A 27,287-nucleotide genomic window follows, 5' to 3' on the forward strand; every position below is an offset into this window, starting at 1 on the left:
ATTGCCTTTGTGATGAGAAAACTATAAGCTTATATACATCATGCGTGGAATGGAAACATTAAGAATGGGATGAGTCAACTGTAGACGATGGATAAGAAATGGTATGAATACAAAATGTAAAATATTAGGTGTATGGGAGAGCTCGGTGAAGCCCTTTAGAGAGTCCAGAACCAATAGCTCCGCCTTTCTCTAAGCAATGACAGTACGTATAGGCTTTCCTTGACTCTTCAAATCACCTTTCTTCACGAAATCTTCTCGAGATGGCAGAGGCGTGGAGATGGAGTCATCATCGGAGGGCGAGGGAGTATCTCCGAGCGCGGGGGTAAATACAGGGCTTCCCATTGATAATGGTGAGGAGCTGGCTGTCTCTTTCTTCGGTATAGACCCAGAAGGCTTTCCTGGCTGGTGCTTTTGTTTGGGAGATGGCTCCGAGCTCTCAGGAGCATCCTCTTTGATGGGTTCCATATTCTCTAACGCAGTCTTCACTAGATCGGCAATTGAACCTCCTCCTAGTATCTTGAGCGTGGGGATATCAACCTCCAGTTCCTTAAGGAACCAAGAGCGGATATCAACAGCAACAAGTGAGTCAACGCCTTGATCAACAAGAGCTATAGAATCCTCCAATTTCTGTTCTTCCGTCATACGCAGCATACGTTTCAAGTGGCTCAAGAATGCATCCCGAGTAATAATGTAGGAATCTTCCGCATTTTTGGCAGCTTGTAGTTGGACCCTGACACGTACCCCAGACTTGACAGCCTGAATCTCCGAGCCAGTCTCTTCGCGTTGAATGAAATGGTTAAACTTGACATCTCGTCTATGGGCTTCCTGGACGAAGAAATCATTCGGCAAGTAGTTCACTCCCATGGCAACTTGAGCTTTCACCTGAGGCGCTTGGCTTGGCCGACCTGATACCACGGCCTCTGCGAATAAAATGTGGAGATCCTCTTCACTAATATTGATATAACCAACTGACTGGAAGTAGTCAAAGTCAAAGTTAATCGAATTCGCGGCATATCCCACTCCGAGCACAGCCGGGATGCTCATGGCAGATGCTGCAACTCCACGGTTGCGCCTCTTGTATACAAGGGAAGTCATGTATTCATTAGCTGCTGAATAATTGCTCTGGCCACTCCAACCGATGACGGATGCAATGCTAGAAGCCACGATGAAGAAGTCGAGAGATTTGTCGTCATAGAATCGTTCATCTAATAGCTGAGTACCCAGGACCTTGGGCTCAATAACGCGGGTATACTGTTCATACGTCATCCTGGAAAATAGTTCGTCCTCCAGTATCATGGCACCGTTCACGACACCTGCAATGGGAGGAAGAGTAGCCGTAATAGCTGTGTGTACGTAGTGAAGAGATTCTCGGGACGTAACGTTGAGAGGCATGGCTTTGACAACAGCTCCGTACCTCTTCATCATATCTTCTATGAATGATGCATTCACCTTCGGTGTCCGGCTAGTGAGGACAATATTCCGTGCCCCGTGGGCAATCATCCAGCCAGCAAGAGACTGACCAAGCTCACCCGCCATGCCAACGAAGAGGTATGTGCGGTTGGCTTTGAATAACATTCCAGAGTCGATAGGTTGGACTTTGGCCGTAAGTGGAGTACTGGTAGTCCATTGCACAACGGTCATTGGTTCTCCTATAATTCCATGCGAGGGTAGAGAGTCAAGAGATATATAATTGGCATCCTCTGATGCAGCTTTATCGATGTCGTTTAGCGCACTTTGTAGAATCTGCGATATATCTATCAACGACTTCGCACTGGATATCTCTGTGAGTTCATGACCTAGAACCGCTTCTTCGTTTATTTGAAGGCAGCTAGCCGGTAAACAGGGGATAATGCAATCTCTAACAGCATCAGATGTATCTCCTCGCAAGAAATGTAAGAAAACGGCCGTAGTTTCGGGGACAATGGATTTGATGATATGGCGGGGGAAGTTTGGATGCAGGAAGAGTGAATCGCCGTTTGAATTCTGTCGTAGTTTAGCGGTAATGAACACGGGCTTCACGTCCTTAGCGCTGGCCTTCCTTTGTATAGCGGACACCAGAGAAGGGTCTGCCTCGTTCACAAGTAAGATACCCCCTTCAGGAGTAAACGAAAGGACCCGTTCAGCGACAATACTGGAGGCTATCGAGACTAGGGTATTGTTATCAAAAGTTCTGGGGACAGCTATACAACAATGTTCTGGGACGTTGACAGGGGATTCTGGTGAACTTGAAAGCGCCAGAATGGTTTCATTCGAATTGACATCAACACCCATGCATAGCCTGAAGAATCCAGCTGCGCCCACAGCAACAGTTTGAAGAAGAGAATGAGTAATTCTCAAGGCGCGGTATTTGGTTTCCGGAATGTTTGGTAGTCTCAGTGGTGAGACTTTGTGAAGCTCCAAAACCCGCCCTTTACCAGAGCCAGCTCCAACAAGCTCCAGGGTATCTATCATGGGGTTAGCTTCAGTAAATATCTCTCTTCGCTGTGAGTTATAACGCATATTTTTCTCAGGATCCGGCAGTAGCCTTGTAATTAACTGCTTCCCGTTATCCATAAACACCTCAGGCTCATCCGTCCACAGAAGTGCGTCTTCATCGATACCCCAGCTTTGAAGTACCCGTTGCCTTAACAGTGTTTCAGCCAGGATAGCTGCAGTTTGTGGTTCAATGCCATCATTTGCAGCTTTGGAATCCAGGTCAAATAGCTGTAAATTCAAGTCAGGGTTCTCGTTCTTGATTGTACGGGCAAAACCCATCATCATGTAGCTATATGGGGTATCTTCACGGGATCCACAGGTTACCCAAACAACAGTTCCAGCTGTTGTACATGCCTTAAGTGCATTGAACTTATCGGTGGTTAAGCCATCAAGATATGGCTGGTCAAGATCCGTGAGGGAAAGAATTGTTACAGCACCAGAAATAGATACTGAACGAGCCATGGTAGAGCAAGCAAAGTCTTCCACAGTATCGAAGAACTCCTTGACAGGAAAACGGTGGGACAGAATGCCAGATACATTATGCCCCAGTTCTTTAACGCGGTCCGTTGTTCCCCCAATAATGGCAAGAGCATCAGTTCGTACGCCCACAGGGTGCTCTTGGACATTAAGGGGGTTTCGTAGAAGCGTGACTTGATCGTTAATAGCCTGGCCAACAAATACACTGATTGGAAGAGAAGAATCAATGTTAGGAGTGACAGTATCAATTCCAGAGAACCCAGTTTTCTTCAACACTGAATCCCACTGGTCAAGGGTAAGCAATGGTCCCCATGGGCGGCCTGTCTCAGCACCAATCCACCATCCCGGGAGAGTTCCCACAGTCATACCACTGAATAAGAGATCAGTAGAGGTGAGCTCACCCACCACTATGTAACCACCGGGTTTGAGGAGACGACGGATATTAGACATTGACGCTTCCATGTCAGCAGATACATGAAGCACATTAACAGCCACAATCAGATCGTATGAGCCTTCGATGAAGCCTTGTTCCGCTGGGCCTTTCTCCATATCAAACACCTTAAAGGTCATACGACCACTTTCTTTGGCGAATCTTTCCTCTGCTGCCATAAAAAATCCACTGGAAATATCTGTAAAAGTATAAGACGAGTACGCACCCTTAAGATTGCGGAGTACCGATGATGTAGTTGCGCCTGTTCCAGCTCCGATTTCAAAGATATTGAGACCAGGGTACCGATGTGAAATTTGTGATACAACCCGAGCGAGCCAACGACTTGTTGGGCCGGCACATATGGCATTCTCCTCGTAAAAGGCTCGGAGAAGGCCGTCCTGGTTCATGTGTTCAAGCATGGAATTTCCAGCGCGAATGACGGGAATCAAATTGTCCCCTACCACTTCAACGAAGCGAATATCCTTTCGGCCCTTGTAACGGGCCAGAATCTTGCCAATATCTTCACGAGAATCATTGTTGCATTCTGGTTCAACCTTCGGAGTTTCGCCTCGACTGACCATGCCAACCATACGGTCGCACCACTGTAGGTATTTTTGAAAATGAGGGAGCAGGCCAGCACGCTCCTCAACCGGGATTGATATAGAGGCATGACGTGCAAACCAGTAGGAGACACGGTCAATATCCTTGTACATCTGGACTTCAAAGTCAGTCACTGTTTCACCCTCAGCGGCCAACAGTCCATCAGGTGATGCAACTCGGTATTCGAAGTGGGAAAACATTGGAAGGTCATTCTTAGGAGTAGCTGGGGAGAATGGAACCAGAGTTGCACCTTCAAACTGCACAATAGCGTGAGATTTATTATCCGTATTTAGATAGATATCTCCAATAATCTGAGATCTTTGCTTGCTTCGAATAAGGGTCTCGAATTTCATGGTGCCCTGCTTGCCACCGGCACCAAGTATCGTGAAGTATGGATTTATAGTCACAGAAGAGATTGAAACAGGAACATGCAATGACCATAGCTGGGTATCTCCAGGATATGACCACGCTGCAAAAACGGTCTGGAGCGCGGAATCGAGCATACCAGGGTGAAGGACCAAATTATCATCCCACTCAGATCCGGACTGGTCAAAAAGCGTACCGATACTATAGCCAGACTTTCGTTGTATATCTGACACCCCTCTGAACGGATGAGAGTAACCATACCCAACTGTGGAGAGGTTTGAATAGAAACGATCATCCTGAACAGCAACAAGGTTGAAGGGCTCCGCCTTAACTAGAGGTAGGGTATTAGGTTTAGCAGATGATAGTTGGACAGAAACCTTGCCTTTGGCATTTAGCAGGATATTACTGCCATCAGCCACTGAGTAGCAACCCCACTCCGCTGTAATAGTAGTGGGTGAGATATCGATTGAAGACAAGCTGAAAATGATCTCGATGCTAGAATCATCATCGTTAAACGCAATTGCTCGAGGAATGTCGACATCAGTTAGTCTAATCATGCCGATGGAGTTCCCAGCTCCATTGTCAAACACAATGCCCTTAATAGCTTCTACCGCCATGCTCACATATCCAGTGGCGGGAAAAACGGTTTGACCTTGGAGCCTATGACCCTTGAGCCAGGGCATGTCATTTGGTCGCAGGAAGTTGCGCCATTGGAATTCCCCAGGAGTGGTAGCCTCAGAGCAAGGGCTGCCCAAAACTGGGTTAGGAAGATGTATAGCTCGTCTGTTTTTAAAATGGTTGGCCAGACGACTATTCGTCCAATAGCTGCGCTGGTGCTCGAATGGATATGAAGGTAAGTCTTTCAAACTTTTCCTACTTTGGACACCAGAGAGTAGTGTTTCGACGTCAGAGAATCGCACGCTTCCAGAGCCAAGTCGAGTCCAGATAAAGCCTAGGGCATCGCTGAGTTGCGTAACATCTTCAAGTCCGCGGGAGAGCAACCCTGTATAGGGAATACTACCAATAGTAGATGTTGCAGGGCCTTTCAGAGCAGGGTGTGGGCCAACCTCGATAGCAAGGTCAAATTGGTCAACGTGTTTCAGAGCTTTCGAAAGTGCATCAGCAAATAGCACAGCATTACACATATTGTCAACCCAGTATTGGTTAGTAAGTCTGTCACTAGTCATCGGTTCGCCCGCGTAAACACTCGAAAACCAAGTAGTAGCTGACCCCTGTAGCGGTGCGACTGACTGGATGGCACATCCCTCTAAAGAAGAGAAATACGGCCCAGCACATGATGCCATATGGGCACTATGATATGCGGTATCAACTTTGAGTTTCCTGGCAAAGATCCCCTGAGATTTGAAAATCTCTTCGGCTTCAGTTACAGCGTCCTCATCTCCACTCAGAGTCACACTAGAGGCTGAATTTACGGCAGCAACCTGAAGCCTACCAGAGAACCCTGTCGTAGCGCAAAAGTCGCGAGCATCGTCAGCTGATGCACCAACAGCCATCATGGCTCCACGAGGGGCATGTTCATTTGGGCTAGATGCTAGCCGTGCGTGGACACCGCGGAAGTAAGCAACGCGTATAGCATCCTGTGCAGATATAAAGCCTGCTGCATAAGCGGCACCAATCTCACCAGACGAGTGACCAACCACAGCACGAAAAGAGATGCCTGCTTCTCGGAGAATATCGACGAGGATTATCTGCACAGCCGTGCACAGAGGCTGGGAGAGAGCAGCTTCCGCTATGCGTGATGTGTCCTTTCCTGCAAGGAGTTGGTCCTTGAGTGTCCATGTAGGCCGATCTCCAGGGGATGGCAAACTTTGAAGAGCGGAATCCAGCTCAGATATACGAGATGCAGCAAAAATAGAGGTTTCAAGGAGCTGGGCTCCCATTCGTGGCCATTGAGCACCTTGTCCGGTGAAAATGCCAATTATCTTTGGGTCAGAGATAGTCCCAAATCTCGTTCCAAGCTCTGCACTACCTGTAGCATTCGAGGTAGAATTCACAATCTCATCTAGGGATTTGATAGCATCTTGTATTGTCATCGCCGCAATTGCTTTTCGGTACGATAGGGTGGATCTCCTATGCTGTAAGGTATAGGCAAGATCAGAAAATTCAGTTTCCGGGTTTGCGACGAGATAATCGAGATGTTGCGACAACATCTCTCGAAGTGTGATCTCTGAGGAAGCGGAAAAGGTTAAAGGAGTAAAAATAGGAGATACAGCCTTCTTTTCTGGAATATACTGCTCCAAAATGCAGTGGGCATTGGTTCCACCGAAGCCAAAGCTGTCAAACGGTAGTGTTAGCACGGTAATGGGGGAAAAAAGGATCATTTGGGGTTGATCTACCTATTCACACTCGCCCTCCTCAGCTGACCTTCCTTGGCAGGCCATGGGGTTGGGACAGTAGGAATATCCAAGTGCTTAAAGAATGGAGCCACTTTGGCACTGAGGTTTGCAAAGTGCAGGTTGGGAGGAACCACGCCGTATTTCAACGCCAAAGAGGTGCTGATGACACTAGCCAGGCCAGCGGTGCCTTCAGTATGCCCAATGACAGTTTTGATAGAGCCGACAAGCAGCTTGTCTGCCATCTTATCGGCGTAGGATCCAGCAGGGAATAGCGCATTCGAAATAGCTTCGGCTTCTTGGGGATCCCCTGCCTGAGTACCCGTGCCATGGGCGTGGAAGAATTGTGGCCTATCCTCCAGATTGTTGACTGGATCTAGCCCTGCCCGAGCATAACACTCGCGGATAAGATTTGTCTGCGCAACATTGCTGGGCATCGTCAGACCAGTAGTTTTGCCATCCTGATTGACTGCCGTTTCACGAATTATGCATTCAATTGGGTCATTATCTGCTATAGCCTGGGAAAGTGTTTTCAGCACAACAGCCGCAACACCCTCGCCTCGCGCATACCCATCCGCGGAGGCGTCCCACATAGCACAGCGTCCGGTAGGTGAAAGCATCCCAAGGTTGCTCTCGGAGATGTACATGGCTAAACAACAAAGAAGTAAGCATATCGAGAGCCTCTATATTACCTAAGCCAAACATGTCTGGACATACCTGGACTCAATATCAGATTCGTGCCGGCAGCAACCGCTACCTTTGACTTGCCGCTTCGTAGAGCTTGGACACCGAGATCAAGAGCAACCAAACTGCTAGAGCATGCAGTATCAATAGTCATGCTTGGTCCATGCCAGTCAAAGAAATATGACACACGGTTTGCTACAATGCCTCTTTCGAGCCCTGTAGCAGTATATCGGGGTAATGTCTCCCAGTCTCGCGTTAACATAGTGCTCCAGTCATCGGACATTAGGCCAACATAAACGGCAGTATCAGAACCTCGCAATTTCTCCATAGGCTGCCCAGCAGCACAGAGGCCATCGTAGACAACTTCCATTAGCACACGTTGCTGGGGATCCATGGCATCCACCTCACTAGGCTGAATATTGAAAAACCCAGCATCAAATTTGGTAACATTGCTCTTATCTGTGTCCTCCAGCCAGTAAGATTTGGTAGCGTTGGTGGTACCATGATGTGTGCCAACAGGATGGTAGAATGAGTCTATATCAAAGCGAGAAGTCGGCGGTTTGCTACTCAGGTCACGAGGGTTGTGGATAACAGACCAGAGTTTCGAGGGTGTGTCGGCGCCTCCAGGAAAACGAAATCCGGATCCGATAATAGCAATGGGTTCAATCATTGTTTTATTCGTCCACAAACTTGAGACAGCCGAATCTGATAAAACCTGGATCAGCTGAATGCCGGTTGGTTGGTATGGATCTGGTTTCTAGATAGGTACACTCTAATGAACGGCTCCTCGATGCCAGAACAAGCCAAAATAGTTGAATGATGAATTCAGATCTAGGTAGGTAAAATGCAAGTCAGAACAGGGCAAGGAGATGAATCCTGCAAAACCGATTTGATAAGACACAGAAAGATGAAATGATTGCCTTGGACGATTTTGGGTCAGAGAATGATATTCTACTACCATTCAAGCGGTCTCGTGGATATTTTCATGGTATATAAATAATTCATTGCAGAATGTCGTTTGCCTCTGAGGACACCCGGAAGTTGGAATCTTGCTGCCATGCTTCGGAAATGGCATATCGGGCCTAGGGGAGGCGAAGCGTGTGGTACCGAATAGACACAACCTGATGGTAGATTGACCGGAGTGATTACACACTCAACATTCGGAGAAGGGAGAGATATGGAATGACTGAGCAGAAGGCAACTCGAGAGATACCGGAAACTGCATGACCGAAACGGAAGTCGGAGAAGGAATCATGCATCATTCGGTGATCAAGAGAGTAACTTGTAGGCTCGGTATATCAGCCTTGAGGTCAGCCACGCAAGTCTTGGTCGGCTATGCAGGGGGTAATGCAATCAAAACGGTTAGCCAGATACTCTCTAGGAACTCGGAATAACTCACTGCCTAGACATGGACATCTTGCCAAGGGGCCAGACTTGTGGGAGTTGGCACGGACAATCTTGTGAACATGTGCAGCTCGGAATTGTGCCATAGTTAGTTAACTAACTAGTTAGGAGCTCCACGTTTCTAGTGGAGAATAAGAATGCTGCAGCACCGTTGCAGGAGTTCGGGCAGCAATAACCAACCAGTGAATGAGATACCAAAAGTGCTCCATTCTGAGGACTTCGATCCCTTACAAATCTGCCGAATAAAAAACTGGTTACTTGCGGAGAAGGATCTAGGAGGTTTCGCACTTCCTAGGTTGCGGCTGAGGTATGAACCATCATTTACTAACCGAACACCCCCTCGTTTGATGCATGCGTGGCTTTTAATTAATGCAGCGATGCGCAGTACTATAGCACCTGCATCTGTGCGAAGAAATGTTAAGGGAGTGTTCCGATTATGAAAGATCGAGATGGGCGATAATGATTGAGAGGCAGTTGGGTTTGTCCTACATACCAAGCAGTTATCTTTATCTCTTGGCTCACCTAGCTGTCTGGTCCGATTCCATGCTGATCTCCTCCGTTCTAGGCTAATCTAGACAAGACGTCGACCCATAGAAATCAGGTAGATCATCGAGCCCTGGGGGCTACTACAAGCTTGTCATTCCAGGCCAGTTCATTAACATCCAATCGTCCAGAGTCGTACCCCTCTCTAATGAGTTTACATCAAAGGAAAAGTTTTGCTGGTCAGGAGGTGTGAAACTTCCAAGAAGGCCTGGCATCACGAATTTGTCCGCTGGTCAGATGTTTTGTTAGTTAGCCACAGGGAAAAACTACATAAACTTAAATTTCCACAACTTACGTTCATAAAAGCCCATACCCATACTATCTGCTAACACCTCTTTTTCGTCAAGGTTCATGCCCGCTTCGCTACTATTTATAGTAGAAGCGGCTGGGTCGGTTGAAGGGCCCATACCCTGAGACAATCCGCTATTTTCCTCGCCTTGGACTCGTCCTTCCCCAACTCTTGCCAAAACAATGCTCACAGTCTCAGCGGCCTTTTTGGCCTCCTGGGAATGAGAACTGCGTCTCATCCAAATAGCACGGGTCGTACGGAGTGCAGCAGTGATTTCCTGCTCTCTCTCCAGATGTTTTCCACGATGTAGTAATGAGCATAGTATCATAGTCCCTATTAAAAACTGATGATTCATCATGGAGGACACACGCCATCGCATAGAATATAGCTGACCTCCCTGGCAAGTTTCTTCGTCGAGGACATGCTGTATATTTAATGTTCCAAGTGAAGCATCAATACAGGCATTTCGTGAATAAGCATACTTATCCTCCTCTCCTGCTGGTGACTCCATGTATAGATATCTGCGGTGAAGCATTATTTGTCCTTTATAGAACATATGGCCAATGAACAGACGAGCCATAATCACCTGTGGAGAGTCAGTCACGCTTGATGCCATAGGCTTCATTTTCAGCGGCGGAGGGATGCTGGCAGCAGCATCATGTAAAATTCCATCAACTCGCATGACTTCTGCATAGCTAGAGGGTTTCACTGCGTCGGTAACATCCGAGATTGCACCTAACGCCATTAACATCCTTCGCCGGGCAATGATACCTAAAGCTGTTGTATGTTCGGTTTCTGGTCGAGGTGGGGGTAGTTCGGTGGTATTTTCATCCATGTCATTATCATTCAAATTTCGCGGCTCAGCAGTATCGCACTTCCAATCTGCAATCATTCGTGCCATGCCCATTTGGCTGGAAACAAGAATATCACTCATTAGGACCGTTGCCCACACCCTGCGTCGCATTTCACCCTGTAGCGGAGAGATGCCAGGAAAATGACTGGGATCACGATGGTAGCCCATACGCATTGCCAGATTCACTTGGATAGCAAGTAAGAACCAGTTATCCTTGCCAGCGTCCGCTCGAACAATATACTCCACATACACATACTGGATCATTGCCTCCAGAACGTACGGTCCGGAGTTTGTATATTCCCCCATTATGAGACATTGGACTATTTTTTCACGGTATAGGTCAGCCTGAAGAGTTTGCTGCTCTATTTCATTGTTACCGTATGCCGCGTATGGCAGGTCTGAGGCAAGCAACGCCAGGCAAATCATGCCAAATAATAGTCCAACCCAGACAATCGGAGCGTCAGATGGGTTATTCCAAAAAGATTCGTACTATAACCGCGGGTTAACTTATAGGGATAAATACACATGTAATAAAACAGGACCTACTTGATTTAGAAAGCTGGGACCATGTACCACTGCTATATTATCGGTTTAGTTAGTGCTTTCATCAAGATGCTCGTTATTTCGTTGCACTTACAAGAGGCCACAAGGTCCAGGCAGTTAAAATAGCGAGATATATAGCGATCCACGGCACTCTTTGGGGGTAGAGCGGCAAGTATTTCAGACCGTGAAGTTGGGCGACGACATCCATACAAAAGTAGTGCGTGAGGTGACCTAGGTTTACTTGTTGGATCACCATTGTTACCCTCCAGATCCTCGGGGCTATTCGCAAGTCTCAACTGTTCTTCCCTGTCGAAATGGTCTTTTAAATCAGCAATGTTTTCCAGTATGGCCGCCCAGTGGTCCCCGCCGACATAGCGAAGTTCCGACGCAGTAACCCGCATGCTTCCACACTCAGAATGCCCATCAATTGGAGCATCTACTTGGGTATTAGCACTATTGCCAGCCCCAGGTAAAGGAACTGGCGCTTGCCCATAATCTGACCCTGTGCGTGGGCCTACTTCAGCAGCTGGAGTATTAGTGGAACCATATTTTGCTTTTTGGGTAGGGTCAGACATCAAAGTCATAACAAGACGTTCTAACTGGACCAGGCGATCGTGGACTGCAGGAGGGGCTGAAGGTGCCGTTGTGCTTAGTGGCATTGACGGCTTCGTTAGCGAGGGATGGTTTTCTACGTAGACACAGGTTTGTCCTCGTGCCAAACACGTTGAACATGGCTGTTGGCGATCACATCGCGACCTACATATTGTTTGCCAGCGTTAGTACTTAACTCTGTATACAAAAGAAACCAGATCAGGTTTAAATCATACTCACTTACGGCGACGACAGAGGTTACAGGAAAGCTGAGGTTTGTCCCTGCGCCGGCTAGGCTTTGGGCGGGGCCTCGAGACATTATCGGTATCAACTTCCTGATATTCAGCATGCGGTGATGTGGTCATGGCAGATCCGGGATTGACTGGTGATTCCGGCATGATGGGGCCAGGTGTGAAGGGGGTGCTAGCCTCAGTAACGGGCACCATCGTAAGCTCACAGGTTAGTCAAGATGGAACAAAACAAGTCTCTCAGCTGAATAAATGGCGCTGTCCTAGAGAAAATAGTGGCGCTCTAGGTGATATATCACCCTTATTGTTAAGGTGGTCTCAGAACGCAGATAAAAGTGCAAGGCTGCTCACCTATTTATCATTTGCGCGGCTGAGATGTTACATCAGTGCTGTTCTCGAAAAGCTAATGTCCTGCAGGCTGATACTAGGATATAAGCCCAGTCAAACACCCAAACGCGCCGATCACGATCATTCTTCATTGTTATATGGTTTCTGTATAGCTAAAATGCTGCTGATGCTGTTGGTCTCGACTTTTGTCGCCGGAGCCTTGACGTTGACGATCCACGTGACATTAACCGGGCGGAGTGGACCCGACCTAACGGCGTCATGTGACTATGATTACATAAATACAATAATTATGATCTGATAATGACTAGTTTAATTGACTAAAAAAGATTGACATAGCAGCCATTCTGGAAGGTGGTTGGATATCACAGCTCCCGGTACAGTTAGTCACTATTTTAGTTAAAAAGTACAACGCTCAACTCCGCGGATTTGTTGTTTGGTTGTCTTTATGGATTCCTTCGAGCTTATTTTAGGACAGTTCGGACGGAGCACAGAGTATACAGATACATATAATTTATCCCAGCTCCTTGTCTATCCAGTTGTTCGCTGCGGGGATCCATGCTGTCTGGACACTCGAAACATGCCACGCGGTCAGCCAAAGCCTATAGCAACAGTTGGCGAACACGAGCTGAGCTGAACCTTTTTCGAGCAAGTGAAATAAAGTTTGCCCTGCCGAGCCTTGGCATGCGTTAAAAAGGCTTAATCAGATGATAAGCGGATCATCCGACCATCCGACCCTCCGATGCTCCTGTCCTGACCCTCCGACGATCCGCGGCCCCACTTTTTGGCGCGACTTTCACCATGTGCCATGCGGCTCAACATGGCCACGTTGGGAAAGAAGCACGGATTTAGGCGCGATGAAGTCATAACTCCGTCGTCCTTGCTCGCTTTTCACAGTTGGAGAGTGCTCATAAACGGCTACTTAAACTCCGTCGCTCTTTATTGCTTACAATATTCTCTCTCTCATCACAACGACTCGCCTATCTACTTCCAAGCGTCTTCTTCTCTAGATACTGCGGTCATTTCAAGCTCGAAAATCAAAATACCACTGTCTCAGCCGCACCTGACGCCATGTCAACGGCCGATGCTAGCACGGACACTGTTCCGATTGAGGCGGGCCCAATTGAAGAGACCAAGGTCGCTGACCCTGAAGTCGTTGATTGGGATGGACCAGAGGACCCCGAGAATCCTCATAACTGGCCAAGCCGTAAGCGGTGGGCGCACGTTGTCGTTATTGCAATTATCTGCCTAGTTATGTATGTATTATGCCCCGTCATCCATGACGGTGCAAGGTGTTCTCGTATATTGCTTGACCAATGCTAACACGATATGCGTCTACCCGAACAGGAACATTGCACCTACCATGTGCGCTCCGAGCATCAATCTACTTGTTGCCGAGTTCAATATCCGCTCATTCGTGGTCAGCACCTTTGCGGTGACACTCTACCTTCTTGGCCTCTCAGTAGGCCCCATGTTCATCTCCCCGTTGAGTGAAGTGTACGGCCGCTTGCCCGTCTACCATATCTCCAATGTAGTTTTTGTCGCCTTTGTCGTTGGCAATGCGTTGAGCAAGAATATTGGCCAGTTTCTCGCTTTTCGTTTCCTCTCTGGATGTGCGGGAGGTACCCCCATGGCTCTTGGTGGGGGTAGCATCGCGGATGTAACTCCTATCCAACGCAGAGCAATTGCCATGGCCTTGTTCAGTCTTGGGCCACTGACTGGACCAGTAAGCCACCCTTCCATCCATCCCTCGGTCACCACCCGTTTAGCAAAAAGCAAATACTAACTACTGGCCTCGTGTGACTAAAGGTTCTGGGACCTGTTATCGGTGGCTTTATCGCTGCTGGCAAGGGCTGGCGCTGGATCTTTTGGATCCTGGCGATCATAGGGGCTGCCGCCACGATTACTGGATTCGTCATTCTTCGTGAGACACACCCCGGAATTATTCTCGAACGCAAAGCCACTCGTCTTCGCGAGTCTACAGGCAACCCACATCTTCGATCAAAGCTTGCCCGTTCCCAGTCACCACGCCAGCTCCTTGCTGCCGCTCTTATTCGGCCCACCAGGCTTCTGATTCGCTCGCCAATTTTACTGATTATCTCTCTCTATGTGGCTCTTGTTTTTGGCCTCATGTACCTGCTCTTCACAACCTTCACCGACGTCTTTGAAGGCGAGTATGGCTTCACAACATCCACCTCTGGCCTAGTCTATCTTGGACTTGGAGTCGCCCTGGTTATCTGTATGCTCCTCTTTGGCGCTCTCAACGAGCGAGTGCAAGCTGCGTGCCTAAAAGCAGATGGTGCTACACAGCCCCGGCCTGAGTATCGTCTCGTTCTCATGATCTTCTTCAGTCCCTTGGTTGGTGTAGGCCTGTTCATCTACGGCTGGACAGTACAGTATAGAGTTCATTGGATTGTTCCCATCATCGGCACTATGGTGATGGGATTTGGAGCCTTCTTCGTTCTCGTGAGTTTCACTTCTGCCATCAATCCCTCCTGGTCGTTATCAACACTAACAAATCCCACCAGATGCCTGCCCAGCTATACCTGGTCGACTTGTTTGGCTCTGAGGCTGCCGCTTCAGCCCTTGGAGCCAATAATCTTATGCGTTATCTGTCAAGTACGTTTTTGCCACTAGCCGGACCTAAGATGTATAAGACTTTGCACTACGGCTGGGGTAACACACTACTTGGCTTTCTTGCCCTTGCTTTTGTCCCAGCTCCGATCCTTTTCTACAAATACGGCGAATGGCTCCGTGCTAAAAATGTCGTCAAATTGTAATTATTGCTTAAACTTTGCCGGAGACTTGTAACTCGTGGGAGTGGGCATCTAGAATGGCGTTATTATAGGTTAAATTAGTTAGGTAGCTCTAACGACTTAGTTGCATCTTTGCTCCTCTTTTCTGCGCCCTCTCCTGTTACCAGAATGCGCAAGGTAGAAATAGTAGTATCCATTTTTACACTGGGGAGGTACAGCATTAGCCTGTGTTATGGCTATCACTCGGCCCCTACCACGCTGTGGTACCCGAATAGCCATGTGCCTGAAGTCCGCGCACACTCGAGGAGCATGGGATCTTCCAATGATTTTGATCACATAAATTATGTAACTACTCGGCCATCATTTTTCGATATTTCCCTGCATAAGTTCACGAGGCGGATATACGAGTGCGTTGTAGAATCCACCGTCCGGACTGAGGCAGGTATCAACACCATAGCTCCGCCAGCTAACTCCTGAATACCACGCAGCACCATGAATATCTGCATGGAAGTGGAGGAGTGGAGAAGGGATAACACCGTCGAGCCGCTCTGGTCCGGCCAGGGATGACCTCGAGAGAGAGAGAGAGTATTGTGCCGGATTTCCATAGGCTAGTAGATCCTTCAGGAGCGACACCATTTCCGTAAGAAGAGATCTCTACGCAGAACCATGACATGTGTGAGTTCAGACACGAGGAAGCCATGCAATGTAACAACCACCGAGATCCCAAGCCTTGTCCATCGTAGCCTGGTAAAACATCAGTCTCGCTTCGTATGCATCTAGCTGAAGGCTAAAACATGAGGATTGCGAGTGCCTGTGTGCATGGAATCTTAGTCGATTGGCCGTGTTGCCGTCTTTCCTGGCCCTATTAATAGGCTGGGAAGTTATTGTTCACCGTAAGCTTTCTTTTGTCCAGTCCAGGAGAAGAGCTCCAGCTCGAGTTAGGCCGCAAGTTGTGATGCCGCTTCCGCTATATCAGTCAGACTACTCCCACTGCTCAGGAGATTGGAATTGTGCACAGCATCCCCAAAAAACGAGGTCATATCTTCACGAGACATAACTACGCCTCTCCACAACCATAACTAACTACATATCAACGATCAGTCGTGGAATAGCGGAGCTCGAGCCGTAGCATCGTGAGGGAGGAAAAAAGAAAGAAAGATTATCCGTATTCAACGAACTAGTCAGCCATCCCTTTGCCTTCCAGCTTGTCAAGCGTTTTCATACCAAGCCGCACGTTGATCGTCCCGACCTCTGGGAAGCCCCTGTTCCGCCATGAGCACCACTAACATCACGCCGCCACTGCGAGCATCATGCGATCGATGCCGGGCCCAGAAGCTGCGGTGTGTGCCGTCATCGACCTCGGACGCCACAGCGCCATGTCAAAGATGTTTGAGGGCAAAGTCGCCGAAATCATGCATATTTAGCCAGCGTCTGCGGACGGGACGGTCCGTGAAAACTGGGACCGTAGAATCCCGCCAAGCTGCCACCCGCAGAGAGAAGGAAAAGTCGCCTGGGCTGCCCGGGATGAGTGCCTTTGCGTTATCCACTCCACCACCGTCAGAATGCGCAGCCGCCGGGAAGCAGAAGAAGATGAATGAGGCCCATCGTGGGCCAGCAAAGCCATCTCGCAGTAAGAGGCAGTTGGAAGGAATGGACCTTGGATGTGAAGACATTATATTGCCACCAACAAGCGCAGCAAAGGAACCCCTAGGCACTCGCACACCTGTAGAGTTTTGGGATGTCAACAGCAATAACACCCCAATACTGCAGCCTGCTGATTTCATCTTTGATGCAGATGAGTTCACAGGCTCTCCAGAAATGATATCCGACTATAGCTTTGACGCCAATCCGCATCTAGATATTCAGGATTTTTTGCCCCCTTTACCGTATCCCACACCCGTCGGCCTGGAAATGGAGATGGATATGCTGATGGCTGAAAAGCCAGGCCCTCTGGTTGACCTGACAGCGCTTCTGGCGAAGATGTCGCATTATGAAAGCCAGCTACCGAAGTTACCGGGAGGCGATTTGGACAATTATCCCATTGGTGACGCCCTCTTCCTTTCCCAGCGGTTCTTCACAGTGCTATCCGAGCATAACCCTGTTAATTCGATAGGGAAAACCTCGCACCTTGATATGCCTACAAAATTACTCACCTTATCCTGTTATATGACCCTAACTCGCATCCTTATATCCGTATTTGGATACCTCCATGGTCGACTCTGTCAGCTTCAAGAGGTGAACTTCCAGAATGACGGCATGGGGCACTCTGTCTCTTCCTTGACGGATATGCATGCATACCGCGGCCTTCGCCTAGGCCAGATTCAACCAATCTGCGCGTGTGCGGGAAAGGAATCGGCCACTCGGGTGAAGAAAGCAGTATCAATGTTGTTAGCATCCCTTGGGGGTGCTGAAGGGAGGTTAGGTTTGCCGCCAGACGTGAGAGTGATACCCGATGTTCAAGTAGATACCAATCTTGGCCGAGGAATATCCACATTGCCCGATCAAGGGGACGAGATGATGGTACTCGAGGATGGCTTGCTCGTCGGGCTGACGAATAGCCGCCTACACAAGGTGGTAAGAGAACAGGCGAGAGAGCTGCGAGAGAAGGTAGATGAGGTTTACGACGTTTTGAAGGGGTTATTGGAGATATAGGCAACTAAAGGTTGGTCAGCGAACCACTTATCAGGAGATATTAGTTATACCATTCCAATAGACTCACCTCAGATTAGCTATAGCTTTTCCATGATTGTATACGACCATATACTCTGCACATAAATGTGAATATATATTTATACAGAAGCCACCATTTGATCAACAGTAGAATCACCTAAATCAATGGAGGCTAGACATGCAAATGAGTAGTTAGTATATTGAAGAAGATCGAGTAATAGTGCATAAACCAGAAAGTAATCTACGTGCGTCACTCCATACATTCACCATCAATTGGTACACAGAACGGGTTCCCCAGGCCAACACGGCGAGGGTCCAGCAACAATCCCAACATCTGAGATGATACATGTTGATGCTATGCTGCGACATGTCGTACGATTCGGAAGAAATACCGGCAATTCGGAGCTTCTATTGGGTATATCAGTCGATTTGGTTGTTCTCCGACTCCGGGTTCGGATTCACGATAGCTCAAATGGGAAGTCTCCGATGCTCTATATGTAAATACTCGACCCAGCACCAGCATGAGAAATCAAGGTGAGGAGCAGTTAGAAAACAAGTGCAGCCTCTATATGAAATTGTTAGTTTCCTCTAGCCACCTCACCACTGGGTTTGTTTAACGAGGGAGCTATAACTATGCCGCCCCAATCCGTGGTAATTGTATGTAAAAGCCCTTTGATAGCTATTTATTCCGATGAGCTAATGAGCAATAACTGGCACAGGTTGGAGGTTCAGTTGCAGGGTTGCTACAGGGACTACAACTCAAACGCAGCGGTAGTAATGTCATCGTGCTCGAGCAAGACCCTTCCAAAGACCGCCACAGTCATGAATCGGGGGTATCGATCGGACGAACTGTGGTGCACTTGCTGGATAAATACGATGCAACAGGACGACCAGCTGCAATTCCGGCAAAGTACTTGAGTGCTGCATGGCACAAATGGCTCAGGGTAGCGAATACTCACTGGCCACACAGTATGAGCAACTGGGGATGTCTATACCTGATTCTGAGAGCGAACTTCGACGGCTTGAAATCTGAGACGGTTCCAAACCCACCACAGCCACGCAAGGGAGATGGGAAAGTGGAGTATTGGCCTGGAAAGCGCGCGACAGGACTGAAATATGATCGCGATGCCGGTAAGGTGCACCTCCAGTATGTGGATGTGACAACCGGTGAAGATGGAACTGTGAGCGCAGACACCATTATCGCAGCAGATGGGGTGCACTCCACGATTAGGAAAATATTGCAGGTACCGACACGCAAGGAGTATGCAGGGTATATTGGCTGGCGTGGCACTGTGTCAGAAAGCTTGCTGTCTGAGCAGACAATCGAATACTTTTCCAATCGACTAAATTTCACTGTTATGAATGGCACTTATTTCATAAGGCGAGTCATATCGCTCGATCAATTGTGGATGCCCGCTGACACGGTTTAGTTACTTTATTCCAACGGAGACTGGACATGTTGAACCTGGCAAGCGTCTGATCAACTGGGTGTGGTATTATGTTCTTCCCGACGGATCCCCCGAGATGGATACCATCTTTACCGACATACATGGCAAGGTACACCCCAACACGGTTCCTCAGGGGCTTGTCAACCCTGGCGTCTGGGCTTCTCAGGTGGCGCGATACCTCCCACAAATGACGGCTCCACTAGCTGAGGTGGTTAGCAAAACACCTAGGCCGTTCGTAACGAAAGTGGGAGAAGCGCAATGCTTTACGCCCAGCTTCTACGATGGGCGTGTTGTCCTTGTAGGCGATGCTTTCACAGGCTTTAGGTCTCATCTGGGGATGGCATCCGAACAGGCTGCTCGCCATGCTGTGCAAATGGACAAGGTCTGGCGGGGAGAGATGACCATGGAGCAACGCGACCGGGAGGCAATTTTATACGCGAAACGCTTCATTTTATTGAATAGGATGGTTGGATGGACGGGCCTAGGATGGGTATTTTCCCTTTTCACCGCAATGGCGAGTTATGCGTGGCTGGCCATTCAGCAGGGGCTGGGTATTGCGTAAGTAATTGACAGATCTCCATGTCTCCGAATAAGCGTCTACCAGCCCATAGCATCCATAAAGTCCAGTTTGGTTACGGAGTACTGTGAGCAGCTTCCCACTCAGTAGCAGTCAGATTTTTACCTGAACAATGGCAGATATATCCGTACGAGTTTGGAATGGGGCGATTGTCTAGGTTACCATGTCCCCTGGCTCTTTAGCTGACTCCTTTATATGTACTCCGTACTCCGTAGTTAGCAATGCAAGGCAAAATGTGGGGGTATACTCCGTAGATCGTGTCAATAACCCCGTGATACGACCTCTGCATGAATAATATCTCGAAAACACGACTGTCTCGTGCTAAATAGCATCAAATATCGCAGTGTTTGCTTTGCGGCTTTAAAGGGGGAAAACGTCTAAGCGCGAGGTTAAAAGTTTAAATTTAAGCTTCAACGAAATAAGAATGGCTGGGATACGCTAGGCCTAAAGGGGGGGAGAAACGTTAAGTCACGTGCAGATTACTCAGCATAACTTGTCCCCAGCCACCAAGAAAAACAACATCGAAAGATCTCGCGATGGCGGGAGAAGAAGCCTTTTGTTTCGTCTGAATGGTTGCTTAAACAGGGGGGCTGGGGAGGTGGCAGGGGAGATAGCCTCAGGGCTTTACCCATATATTGCCGCTGCGGTCGTACATTTGTTCTACTCTCTTTTTCCATCTTCCTTCTCCTTCCATGTCGGCCTCCAACTTTCCCTTCTATATACACCCATTGTTTATCCCGAGTACGCTGCCATAGTATACCTGGTGAGTTCCCCACACTGTTCGCTAACCGTACAACCTGGGTAATTCTAACTGTCAGATAGATATATATTACTTTTTATCTACTTCTTTATATATCATTCCACACTTTTGAGGACAACCTATACCGCATCCTGCCTTCATATTTACCAAGACGCGGATATAAAGGCATCCCGCTATTCCTACTACGAACCAACGTCCATCGAACAGCTGCTCACTGGCTTTATTGAGCCTAGCCCATCGGCAAGCGAAAAAATGGTTCAACGAAATGTCACAATCGCCATTATTCTCATTGTACTATTCGTCCTCCTTGCCGCAGTCGGGATTGTAATCTTCTACATCAACAGCCGTCTGGGTTGGTTCGCACGAGCAAGAGAAGTAGACGAAGAGCAATAACACCGACTACTTCCCATGAATCAAACGGATGGAAAGACCCCTTGATAAATCTACGAAATCGAATGAGGAGGGAAATACGATATATCACGTTGATGCATTTATGGTATCACGACTCTCTTATGCATGAGTGCAAATTCCAGGCGTTAAAGAACGGTTAAAGGGTAGTTTTTTTTTTTTTTTTTTTTTTTTTTTTTTTTTTTTTTTTTTTTTTGAGAAATTATAGGTCTACAATGGGTGTTTGCTACGTGGGAAGAAAATTTAAGGCATTTTTCACCTTGTTTGTGTTTTTCGTTGGTCTAATGGAATTGAAGCCCGAGGATTTTATTAAATGCCCACGCTGTGGGTATTTTTGTTTTACTTCTTCTCGCCTTAACTATATACATCAACGGCGGGCCGGGGGAAAAAAAAAAAAAAAAAAGATAACGAAAAGGAAAGGGGAATTTCACAAGTCGGCCGTCTCTAATACATGTTTCTTTAATCCATAACTTCTACCGTTTTCAATAATTAAGCAGGCTCTGTATAAAAACGACAGGAAATGCGTATTAATGTGTCTCTCGCGAGTCTTGTTCTTTGGGGGTATACTGTATCTGTGTTTTAGGGGATGCTTCGACCCTATCGGAGCCGCTCCCATCCGTGGGGCCCGAGGCGTTTGACAGTCGGTGTGGAGGGGCTACACCTTCGCTAGCTTGTCCACCAGACTGCCTGGCGGCGCTTCCTGATGCCGGGGGAGTAGCTGGGGTTCCAGAACTGACCGGGAACACGGGTCCGCGAGGAAGGGTCGGGGACAAAACTGAATTAGATCGATTCTGCGGGGTAGAGTATGGTTCAAGGGCAGGTGGATGATTCCAGGAATATCTAGGAGATGAGCTGCCTGGGCTGGAAAACCTATTAGGCGGCTGATCCTCATGCGGTCGTGGGCGTTTGGGTGGACGGAAATATTCAGCTGGTTCAATCGGCTCTCTGTCTTCGTTCCGGGGGGATTGTCTGGCAGGGGACGGTGGAGGATGGGGATGTCGTTGGAATGGCGGCTGGTGTTTTGGTGATGTTGAAACTGGAGGTGGGAGCTGATTGCTTCTCTGAAGAGGAGAAGCAACTCGTGTTGAATAGGGCTGGCGAGGTATACTAGGTAGGGCCGATACTTCGGTGTTAGTGTTATCTAGACCACCCACACCGCTTCGCCCCATGGATCTATCGTGCATTACAACACGCTGCCATTTAGCTACAAGGTTGTCGTAGTCCCATTTCGACGACTCAGGCGAGTGTATCCGGCTATCATGCCTGTCAAGTTCCCTGGCGATATCAGGGGATATGGGCAGTAGGTTCGGCGGGAAGATAGCGAATTCCCTTGGCCATTGGCAAGATGCAAGCTTCTCGACCTGCGCACGCAACTGATTGGCTTCCTGCTGTGTGCGGTGTAGCTGAGCCTCAATCTTCTTCCGTTTCTCAGCTTCTCGTGCAAAGGCACGTACTATCTCAAGATGCCACAGCTCCCGTTGGGCCGCAGGTGAAAGCTCCATCCAATTCTGCAGGGACAGCTCAAGATGCCGGGGGATAATCTCCTCATGCTGATAGGCTACTTTTTCGATCATACCTGCATCATGGCTTGATGATTGGCTTTGGTGTGACGAGGACGAGGACGACGCAGAGTTAGCTGCTGTGAGCTGGTCGTATTTCCATTGGTGGACCTGGGCGCGCAATGCTTGCTGTACTATCTCCCGCTGGTTCACGCTCGGAGGGTCAATAGGGAATGAGTTGGGTGACGGGAATGGGTGGGTGGAAAAGAGGCTCGGCGGGTGCGGTAATGCCTGGAGGCACAGGGCAGGAAACGTTTGCGATTGGAGGTCAAAGTCGAAAGGAGAGATGGACTGGGTATGGTTGCTGTTGTGAAACCGGGTCAGAAACAATTTCAAGCTAGATGTACGAACGATAAGATCGATTGGTGTGGTGAACTTACGCTGCTGCTTTCACACTATCTAGGACCTCCCTCAATGCAAGCTCCAGAGCTCTTGTAGTCTCGGTTGAGTTCGAGCTAGTAAGACGATTCGATCTCTCTAATGAAGTAGAAGGAATCCTTAATTGTGAAACCGGGGAGGAATTGGGAATGTCGTTGATGACGCCGGTAGCATGCCATGTTGGCTGGTTGATTAAAAGTCGATATGGCTTGCCTGCACCACTTGAGTTGAGCTGCAACGGAGCGACAGAGTGCGGATCTGGACCCGTAGCAGTAGAGGCCGCACCTACTGCGGCCGCGGACCCAGAGGCAGGCCCTGATGCAGTCGAGACCTCCGGACTGTTCTGCTTTGTCCCACCGCGCGCTGTTCGCCGAGTGATACTGCTGCGAAGCTGTCTGATTTCTTCCACATTGTGCACCCCATCCGGCTTCTTCTTGTAGAGGTACTGGTCCAGATGGCGGCCGAGGGAGGACGAAGTAAAGGTCTGATTGCAGTATGGACACTGCTTGTTCTTGACGGCCAGGGCCTTGGGTGCTGCAGAGGTTTCTCGCTCGTCCTTGGAGACATTGGGGTCCCTCACCTCTTCCCCCCGCGCGGGAGACGTCTCTTCCATAGCTCTAAATCGTCTGGCTCATCGAGGTAAGGCGAACAGACAGCTAACTAAGATAAGGGGGAAGGGTTAAAAAAAAATATGGCGAACGGGAAGCGACAGTCGATGGTGGAAGAAGATGAAAAAAAAAAGCGAGAGCTGGCGCAACTTTCTCGGCAATTCGGGTGAATAAGAGAGCTCTCACCTAACGTACAGCTGTTAGCTACATATCCTCCGGACTCCCCAGGGCTTGCTCGATGCCTCCTCTGCCCGTGGAGGCGATGTGAGATTGCTTACCTGCCAGCAACAAAGCCGCGCGACAGGTTTTGCCGTGGGCGCATGCAAGGCTATCGCATGCGTATATAACAACCCGATTTATCACCACCAGGAAAAAGCAAGCAATGAAGCTAGCAGACAGGAATAAAAAGGCTGAAAAAGCATAAAAAAACATAAACCCTCCTGGGATAATTCGGAGTAAAGAAAGGCATCTGTCCCTGAGGTCGCGGTCAAGGAGTGTTTGCTGCTGCCAAATATAATAATAATGGGCAGCGAGAATGCGAAGCGCCGGCGGTAAAAGCCGAAGAATCTGGGCCAGAAAGCAAGCCAATAGCAAGCCAACAGCGGAGGAAGAGTGGAATATCTTACTATCGGGCCCCAGAAATTATGAAGAGGACCAAAAATACAGAGCCAAAAGAATTATATGGATTAGCAATAGTGACAAAAGTAGAAAAATAAATATACAGGCGAGGGAAAGGCGATGGATGCTTGCTTCTGCGGTCGTTGGGAAGAAGCAAATAAGCGTATATATGCAAGCACTCAAGTATTCCAGGCCAATATGAAATAAAAGAACCTGTTGCTCTGCTGTCTTTGCTTCTTCTTCTTCGTTCGCCGAGCAGGTCAACAAATCGGAATCGCATGGAAGGGGTCCCGCGGGTGAGACGGTAGCTAAGGAGGGCCTGCCAGACACGATGCAGGGAAGAAGCAATGAGCGACGGCCAGTAGAGCGTAGAGAGCAGTTGAAGGCGGCGGGTTCTGCTGGATGGGAGAAGCGCCTGAAAGAAGGGCTGTCGTGGTCGACCGTTTGGCCTCGATGGAGTCCGTAGCTGGATGTGATAGAGCAAGTCCATAGTGCGTTCCATGCAGAACTGACGGGTCCGGGAGTGTGAAGCCGGGGGGACCCTGGTCAAGGAACGGCGATGCGATGCGATGCGCTGCTGCGATGGGTGCCGTGAGCGAGAGTGCATGCAGACGGACATATCTTTTCCCTTCCCTTCCCGCGAGGTACATACATATGTCCATCCGCACTCCGTACATGCATCCGGACAGACAGGCCTCCCGTTCGATGTATGTACGTCGATGCATCTCCACCAGTGGAAAGACTCTTTCCCGCACCGCTCAAACACCGCCATACGCTGTGATTGCGGGTAGGCTTTTTTAGGGGCTGGGCATGCATGGGAAACAATGCATATCAACCGAGTTCGTGCCTGAGCGCGTCGCGATCTTCTCAATTTCGAACTCACATCATCGTAGTGGACTCTCTGGCGCTGCTGGCTGACGAGACTTGGTGGCGGCACTCTGCTCGGGATTTCCCGTCAACTCCCTGCGTCTCTCAGTCTCCTTCCGTCTCCCCCATGCGTCGACAGCCCGTTGTCGAAAAGAAAGAAAGAAGATATGAACCATCACAATCATGAGATGTGTTGAGCAATTAAAGCGCCATTCGTCTGGGGATACTATGTTTAATAGCGTGGTGGAAAGGGGCCTTGACTTTGTGACTAAAGGGCGAGGACAGGGGGGAAACCAGACAAGAACCTGGCCTATCTTCATCGATATCGTCGGCGTCCCCGTTCGGTTCGATCGCGGGGCCTTTTTTATCTCCCTTGCTTTCATTCTTCATATTTCTTTGCTGCTCTGTTGCTTTGTTGTTTCTTTTCTTTTTCACCCTTCCGTGGGTCTAATTTCAGCCATTGAGGACTATGGGAGGTCCGATCTCAAGGGGGCAGATATGCACATATGCCCGAGTTTCGATGCGCCGGATGCCCTGACCAGGTACTTGTGACGGGTTACACGAGGAGCACATAGTGCTGTACGAGGAACGGACTGGATCTCTTGTGTATGTGAAATACACCCTCGACTGTGGCTATCATTGGCACAGAACCTTCGATTCGCGCTGTGCGTCTTGACTTGTTGCACCGCCTAGGGCTGGGAATTAAAACGGTTGCTTGGTTGAGACTTGTTGACCAGATTCGGATGCTAGATGTATACGAACGGCACAGAGTGCCTTTGATACCCCACGGAGACCCCCACTGCCTTGCTCTCCTATATTGAGCGCAGCTGAACAGATACCCTTTAAGGTACGTGCAGTTTACGGCGGGCGTGGAGGCCGGCCGGCGTCGTATTATTCCCAGAAAAGGGACCAGATTATGGGGAGAAGAGGTCTGATACCATATACACGGCGACTCGTAACGCCGATTCACCAAGGATCTCGGGCTTCACACTTGTCCCAGCCATCAGGAATCACATCCCATGTGGGCAGCTGCTAGCCCTGTGACGTAATGATTCGAATTCAACCGATTGGGCCTGACGGCTTCATCTGTCTCACGTTCAAGTTGACTCGTTTGGCAGCCATCCAGCCGCTCCACTGCTGGAACCTACCACCTCCTTTTTTGCTCGCATCGCCAGGCCAGTCCTGCAGCCAGCTTGGACAAGTATCTGGTAGGATTCTAGGAACACCATGCCAAGACACCCTGGATGCGCCGCCCATGTAGACTGCGTCGCCTGAGCGGAGCCTGATGACGGCCAAGTTCGAATTATCTGCATGGCTGACCATGAAGAGGCCATCGCAGCCAAAACTGATGCTTATCAAGCCAGTATCACATTCTTCACTGACATCCCTGTGGATGTGTAGCGTGTCTCCCGGAGAGTAGACGTTGACGATTGCCGCCTCGGGCTGGGTAGCTGGAAAGATACCCTGAAGTAGATGAGATATGTCCAAAGGGAATGGCGGAGGCGGACCGGCGGGATAGCACTTCTTAGTCCAGTCGTACTGGCCGCCAAGCGTCATCCACCGGAGTTTGCGGTTCAATATCGCCTGAATGGTGAGCGGGGTGTGCACGGAGCTATCTTTGGGCGAGATGGAGCGGCTCAGTGAATCCTCAAAAAAGGACGGCTTGTCACCGGCCTGTCTAATCCCAGGCAAGCATGAGGCGTCTGGGTAGGTGACGTTATAGTGTAGGTGGAGGTTGGTCTGGTGCCGCTGGTCTGATAAATCACGATGTAGTAGCCTCGACAGCAGCTCAACCTGGACTCCCGGAGGAAGAATTGAAGGGATAATCTCAAGGCCTGCCCCATGGATAAGTTAGTCCTTGCTCGTCCGCCTGGGATTTGCCCTGTTTCTAGCTGCTGACTTACCGGGTACGTCCCGATGCGTATAGACAGGTAGCGGCTCAACCGCTGGCTGGGGAACGCCCTGGACGTCACATCCCCCCATGAACTGGCTAAATGCAGCTTCAAGTGGCCCTTGAGTAAGCCATCTGTCTAGCGATATGCCATCAGGAAGGGTGTCGCTGTCGCCATCTCGCCGCAGATCAATTATCGCGGGGTGCGAGTCGATATCAGGGACCTTCAACGCACGATAAGCCTTGTACTGCTGCCGCAGCCTGGCTGGAGGGTGTTCATGGGCATCTAAACCCCCAATGGCACCCATCCCCGGTGCTACCGCTGCACCAATACTTCTTCTTCTTCCTCTTCTTATTCTCTGTCGTTTTTGTCTTTCTCGTTTTGTGTCTTTCTGGTCTTTGATATTTTGATATTTCTTTTTCTTTCGGTCGTTGAAAATATGATTATGTAATATCTAGTCACGTGCTTATGTTACAAATACATGACTAAGCAGTGCTGACTCATATATATGACTAAACAAGGATGAGTAATTTTCCAATATTAA

At 49.0% G+C, this 27,287-nt stretch overlaps 7 protein-coding genes across 7 annotated transcripts; 3 read left to right on the forward strand and 4 right to left on the reverse strand.

Annotated features, from left to right (window-relative positions):
* Positions 1 to 189: 189 nt before the first annotated feature.
* ARB_07966 (uncharacterized protein) lies at positions 190 to 8,056 on the reverse strand (the record flags this gene model as incomplete). The annotated part of the gene is made up of 3 exons (XM_003013808.1): positions 190 to 6,701; positions 6,734 to 7,351; positions 7,420 to 8,056. 3 exons carry the CDS (start codon positions 8,054 to 8,056, stop codon positions 190 to 192), a joined length of 7,767 nt encoding a protein of 2,588 aa, XP_003013854.1.
* Positions 8,057 to 9,416: 1,360 nt separating this feature from the next.
* ARB_07967 (C6 transcription factor, putative) lies at positions 9,417 to 11,593 on the reverse strand (the record flags this gene model as incomplete). Its single annotated transcript, XM_003013809.1, has 4 exons — positions 9,417 to 9,562; positions 9,629 to 10,964; positions 11,022 to 11,053; positions 11,113 to 11,593. The coding sequence occupies 4 exons, from the start codon at positions 11,591 to 11,593 to the stop codon at positions 9,417 to 9,419; spliced, it is 1,995 nt and encodes a 664-aa protein (XP_003013855.1).
* A 1,680-nt stretch (positions 11,594 to 13,273) lies between these two features.
* ARB_07968 (MFS multidrug transporter, putative) lies at positions 13,274 to 14,982 on the forward strand (the record flags this gene model as incomplete). The annotated part of the gene is made up of 4 exons (XM_003013810.1): positions 13,274 to 13,458; positions 13,550 to 13,928; positions 14,012 to 14,668; positions 14,731 to 14,982. 4 exons carry the CDS (start codon positions 13,274 to 13,276, stop codon positions 14,980 to 14,982), a joined length of 1,473 nt encoding a protein of 490 aa, XP_003013856.1.
* Positions 14,983 to 16,482: 1,500 nt separating this feature from the next.
* On the forward strand, positions 16,483 to 17,610 carry ARB_07969 (uncharacterized protein; the record flags this gene model as incomplete). Its single annotated transcript, XM_003013811.1, has 1 exon — positions 16,483 to 17,610. One exon carries the CDS (start codon positions 16,483 to 16,485, stop codon positions 17,608 to 17,610), a length of 1,128 nt encoding a protein of 375 aa, XP_003013857.1.
* Positions 17,611 to 18,599: 989 nt separating this feature from the next.
* ARB_07970 (uncharacterized protein) lies at positions 18,600 to 19,638 on the forward strand (the record flags this gene model as incomplete). Its single annotated transcript, XM_003013812.1, has 2 exons — positions 18,600 to 18,889; positions 19,059 to 19,638. The coding sequence occupies 2 exons, from the start codon at positions 18,600 to 18,602 to the stop codon at positions 19,636 to 19,638; spliced, it is 870 nt and encodes a 289-aa protein (XP_003013858.1).
* A 1,710-nt stretch (positions 19,639 to 21,348) lies between these two features.
* Positions 21,349 to 24,474, reverse strand: ARB_07971 (uncharacterized protein; the record flags this gene model as incomplete). The annotated part of the gene is made up of 4 exons (XM_003013813.1): positions 21,349 to 22,717; positions 22,761 to 23,375; positions 23,575 to 23,991; positions 24,089 to 24,474. The coding sequence occupies 4 exons, from the start codon at positions 24,472 to 24,474 to the stop codon at positions 21,349 to 21,351; spliced, it is 2,787 nt and encodes a 928-aa protein (XP_003013859.1).
* A 1,436-nt stretch (positions 24,475 to 25,910) lies between these two features.
* ARB_07972 (uncharacterized protein) lies at positions 25,911 to 27,050 on the reverse strand (the record flags this gene model as incomplete). The annotated part of the gene is made up of 2 exons (XM_003013814.1): positions 25,911 to 26,686; positions 26,756 to 27,050. 2 exons carry the CDS (start codon positions 27,048 to 27,050, stop codon positions 25,911 to 25,913), a joined length of 1,071 nt encoding a protein of 356 aa, XP_003013860.1.
* Positions 27,051 to 27,287: the final 237 nt, after the last annotated feature.

This window comes from Trichophyton benhamiae (genome assembly GCF_000151125.1).
Source record: "Trichophyton benhamiae CBS 112371 chromosome Unknown contig00075.49, whole genome shotgun sequence".
Classification (NCBI taxonomy): Eukaryota; Fungi; Ascomycota; class Eurotiomycetes; order Onygenales; family Arthrodermataceae; genus Trichophyton; species Trichophyton benhamiae.